This window comes from Populus nigra, chromosome 17 (assembly GCF_951802175.1).
Source record: "Populus nigra chromosome 17, ddPopNigr1.1, whole genome shotgun sequence".
In the NCBI taxonomy this organism is placed as follows: domain Eukaryota; kingdom Viridiplantae; phylum Streptophyta; class Magnoliopsida; order Malpighiales; family Salicaceae; genus Populus; species Populus nigra.
In genome coordinates, this window is record NC_084868.1 from 12,920,674 (window position 1) to 12,925,726 (window position 5,053).

A 5,053-nucleotide genomic window follows, 5' to 3' on the forward strand; every position below is an offset into this window, starting at 1 on the left:
ATTTTCCATGCAATTCTTTCAATTTGTTAGGTTTTATAAACACACCCTCGGCGGACCCAATTATTTTTGGCGCGTGCATACCCGCATATGTGTGTGTATATATATATATATAAGTTGTAGTAACTAGAAAAAAATATTTGTACTCATCAACATATCAAGTAGAATTATTTTTAAAAATATTTAAAAACAAATTTAATTTCAATTAATGTAAAAATTAATCCTAAAATATTTCTAGCTACTAAACCTAACATAGAAAAATAAATAAATTCAATGGTATGCAAATCATTATTTAAGATATAAGTTTTTTAAGATGGCAGTCAACAATCCATATACAGACATAAGTTTTTCATGCTTTTTATAGACATAAGTTAATCATAGTCTCCCACATGATTAATAAATGTGAATCGTTGCCTTGGTAGGAGACACTACATGGTCAGTGATCTAATCACATCAACAATCCATGGTAGTTTTGAAATATAAAATTCCAAAAGAGGGCCCACATCATGTTCGAAAATGGAGCATTTATTATGATTCCAAAGACAACAACAGACAGGGAAGGGCCAGGTTATTTTCTTTTGTTCAAAGACGAACGAAATTTGATCTTTTCATAATTTCTTTTTTATTCTATTGTGACGATCTAATTGTTTGAAGGGATTATTTCATGGATGAACTTGTCCAAATTAATGGATGATGTCCCCTCTGGTCCAACAGCTTCTTCAGCCAACCTTTTCCACTCCATAGCCTTTTCCCTCATTTTCTCACCCTTTTCCCCTTCCATTAGCTCCTTCACAAGCATCTCCACTTCTTCCCTCTTAACGTTATTATCAATCTCCATTCCGACTCCCCACTCATTGCAGCTATATCTACAGTTCATTGCTTGATCACCGAAGAAGGGCCAACACACCATTGGAACACCAGCACACAAGCTCTCAATGGTTGAGCCCCAGCCACTATGAGTTAGAAACCCTCCAACTGCTGGATGGTTAAGCACTTCCTCTTGTGGACACCAACTTGTAATAAAGCCACGTTTTTCAGTTTCCTCTGCAAATTCAGCTGGTAAAACAGCTGACTCACCAATGACCAAATCTGGCCTTATAATCCACAAGAATGGGATATTACTATTAACTAATCCCATTGCAAACTCCACCAGTTGATCAGCTGTCATCACTGTTATGCTTCCAAAATTCACGTACACCACTGATTTGGGTTCCCTTGTTTCCAGCCATTGGAGACACTCATGGTCTTCTTTCCATAGACTGTAGCCAATAGACTTCAAGCCATTTTCTTCGAATTGATTTAGGAGTAACTGGAGTGGACCAATGGAATAAACTCGAGGGAAAATAGTGGAAAGGCCACCTAAAACTTCTGGTTCCAAGGCGTCAAAAGTATGAAAAGCAATTGCACGAGCTTTAACAGAAGTTTCAGCAGCTCCCATGACAAAGTTAAATACAACCTCATCAGGATCTGTTGTTTGAATAAATGGAAAATGTTTAAGACGAACGTCTTTCATACCAGGAGCCCAGTCTACTTTTGTCTCAAGATAGCCGTTGCTTAGATTGCTCAAATCTGCAAAACACAATCTTATTAGACCAAGCTCAAAATGAAAATTTATTGCACATAATCATTGATCTTGCCTGTGTGATTTAAGCTTGGTAATTTTTGTCGGAACGCGGATATATCAAACTAATTAAATTGTAATATTTTTTTTATAATAATTCAGTGTATTAATAATAAAAAAGTCATTTAAGAGATAATTTCTATAAAGTTGAAAAATTATTTACAGTAAAATAAAATGAATGCCTTGTAGATGAGATAAAAAGAGAACAAAAATAAATATATAAAAAAAGAGCAACCAAATTAATGATAAATTAATGATTTATACATGTCCATATCTAAATATTATCTGTATTACGAAATATGATCATTATTAATATAACTGAGATTAGATTTATTACATTTTAACCAAGCTGTAGTCTATAATCACCGAGTTCTAGAATAATAGAATCACAAATAAAATAAGAATAATAGAATAAGAATTTTGAAATTATCAACAAGAATTTTGCCTATAATTATCAAGTACTAGAATAATAGAATTAGAAATTATCCTAAGTCTTTCATACGTTATAATTTTTGAAATTATTTGCAGAAGCATCTCAACGGTTTGATTTCTATAATCATCTGATTTAATGATAGTCAGATTTTTAGATTAGTGATTTGGAAAAGGATATTATATAAAATTTACATGGTTCTATGGCATGTTATTTGAATTATGTCGTCGAACAGTATAACATAACATAATATATTATATTATAAATAGAAGAAATTGTTGTCGTGATAATGTTCTATAATCATTTCTTCATCAACTTGCAAGGGAGAATCTGGATGTTTGACAATTTAGAAAGGAATATTACCTGCAAAATACTAAAGAAGTTGTATAATGGTGTAATAAAGCCACTTTGCTTGGAAGTTCACTTGTAATTGATGATTACTTAATTAAACAAGTTACCTTTGATTGGGGTGAAGCCTTTCTCTCTGAGAGCATCGAGCTGTTTAAATCCCATATAGCCACATGCATTCACAGTGGCATACATCACAACTGGAAGACCAACTTCTTCCCCAGCTTTGATGGAGATTGGAGTAAAAGGATCAGAAACAACGCAGGTAACCGGAGGGTTGTTCTCCGATACGGTATTTTTGAGTTCTAAAAGTAGATCTTTAAAGGGTGCTAAGAAATTCTTGTTCATGGCATCACAAAGAGAAGGTATGTCTTGGGTGGCATCAGTATCTGAAGGAGGGAGACCATCAGGAATGGTTCTAAAATGGAAGCCAGGCAAGTCATCAAGGGCATGAGGTCCTCTTGACCTAAGGAAACGTTTGTGATTGAATTCTGTGTTGACAAACGTGACGTGAAGACCTTTGTAGTGAAGAAGCTTCGCAAGTTTAAGCATAGTCTTTACATGACCTTGGAGTGGACATGGGATCACAACAACATGAGGCTTCAAAATGGATCCCATATCTCTCTGCTTCTCTCTTACTAGCTAGCTTGTTTCTCTCTGTTCAGTCTCAATGAGTCTTTTCCTGTAATTTATAGCCAGAAATGCTTGTTTTTCCATTTCCAAATTTGTATCGTCCTTGAAATATTTTTTATTTTTATTTTATTAATGTCCAAGTCATTGTCGTTGTACTCTATTGACTAACAGCGAGAAATTTTACAGGTGCGACGGAGTAGCCAGTTGTATTTCGTAATTTGCTTTTTAGATCTGTTTTTTTTTTCTTTATATATATATATAAAAGAAAAAATTTTAAATGAAGATATTTTTTTTATTTTTAGTAGTTTATATGTTTTATTTTTTTCTTTTTTTACTACCTATCTTTATTTTTTCTTTTCTTTTTATACCTATCTCTTTTTTTAAATAGAAAACAACTAATTAATTTTTGAATCACAACTCACAAGGATTTTACTAATTAATTATTACTATAGCATATAAAATCTTTTCAACAAAATTAGCTGGTGGTCTGTAACGTAACATTGCAATATCTCCAGCATCTATCATTGGCCTTTTTTCAATGAATGATAAACTTGTTTCACCCAATTATTTTGTATTGAAAATTATTATTAAAATATATATCAACTAGAAAACTTTATTTATAGCACATAATAAATTGAATTAAATTTATAATTAATTTAATCTGAAAAAAGATTAAAAAAATCATTTATACAAATAATTGAAATCTTGTAAGTTCAATTATATGCAGTATAATTCATTCTTATCTTCTTACTAACATTGGATAAATTTTTTTTTGATAATCATCGAGAGTATATTAAAAAGGCCATAAAGCGAATAGCCAAAGAGAAATACAAAGGATATAAAAAAGAAAAAAAAATTGATCTACTACAGCAAACAACAAGAAGACCACCTAAGATTTCTTATTACACCATAATTTGATGCCATTAGAAGATCTTAAGAGGTCATTTCCTGTATAATTGAAGTTTGAATCCTGAGTATGCAACCAAATAGCAACCCGATGAAGGATGGTGGAGAAACAATCAAACAAGTTTATAGTTCCCTCCTCAAAAATAATTTTGTTCCTCAGCAACCATATACCCCAAATAGTACTACTTGAAATTAATCTCCAAGCTGATCTTTGGAATTTGCCATGTACCATTTCGGGCTACTGTAGAAGCAGCAAGTCAAGTGTTCTCGGTAAACAACATTGGATACCCCACCAATCCAAAACTTTCATCCAAACACTCCTAGAAAAGTTACAATGTATAAAAAGATGCTCTGAGGTTTCTAAATTTGAGCTGCAAAAGACACATGAAGCTTGTGTGGCAGACGAAACAGTCCGTTGATGGAGAAAAGCTCTTGTACTAACTTTGTCCTGTACTGCCAACCAGAGAAACACCTGAACTTTCAGAGGGGCCCCTTTAATCCAAACATTGGCTTCGAAGACTCTATCGGTCGCAGAGGAGGTATTGTCAATTAGGGTGCAACACGATTTAACTGAGAAGCTTCCATCAGAATTGCATGACCATATAAGTTTGTCATCTTTTCCTTGCCGAATTATCGTTGGCTCCAGCATTGAGAGCAAATGATGATGTTGTTGCTCTTCATAAGATAAGAGCTTCCTACGCCAAACCAAATTCCATTGCCATTGGTCATTCACCCATTAACCCATCTCATTAACCAAACCATTCCGAAAAGTAGAAATTTGGTAAAGTTTAGGGAAAATACTACGTAAAGCATTTGATCCTATTCACACATCAAACCAAAAAAGGATGGAGGATCCATCTCCGATCTTGAATTTAATGTTTTCACGCAATAACATTTAACATTGGATAAATTGTTTTAGAATAACGAGATTAAATCCACTTAAGTGTAGAAACCTGCAGCAAAACCGGGCTGTTTGGAAGTGAATTTTAGCTAGATTTTTATTAAAGTTTATTTTATTTTTTCAAATTAAAATTTTTAGTATTTTTTTATAGGTTTTATGTCCCGATAGAAAAATAAATTTTAGAAAGTAATAATATTTTAATATTTTTTCAAAAATA

At 32.8% G+C, this 5,053-nt stretch overlaps 1 protein-coding gene across 1 annotated transcript; it reads right to left on the reverse strand.

Annotated features, from left to right (window-relative positions):
* Positions 1 to 330: 330 nt before the first annotated feature.
* Positions 331 to 3,090, reverse strand: LOC133676935 ((R)-mandelonitrile beta-glucosyltransferase-like). The gene is made up of 2 exons (XM_062098747.1): positions 2,507 to 3,090; positions 331 to 1,566 (listed from the first exon to the last, which is right to left on the reverse strand). Exons 1-2 carry the CDS (start codon positions 3,012 to 3,014, stop codon positions 638 to 640), a joined length of 1,437 nt encoding a protein of 478 aa, XP_061954731.1. The 5' UTR covers positions 3,015 to 3,090; the 3' UTR covers positions 331 to 637.
* Between the last annotated feature and the right edge of the window lie 1,963 nt (positions 3,091 to 5,053).

Coding starts and splice junctions, on each gene's coding strand:
- LOC133676935 (XM_062098747.1), bottom strand. CDS start 3,014: ATGGGATCCATTTTGAAGCCTCATGTTGTTGTGATCCCATGTCCACTC. Junction 1,567..2,506: donor AGGCTTCACCCCAATCAAAG/GTAACTTGTTTA, acceptor TGTGTTTTGCAG/ATTTGAGCAATCTAAGCAAC.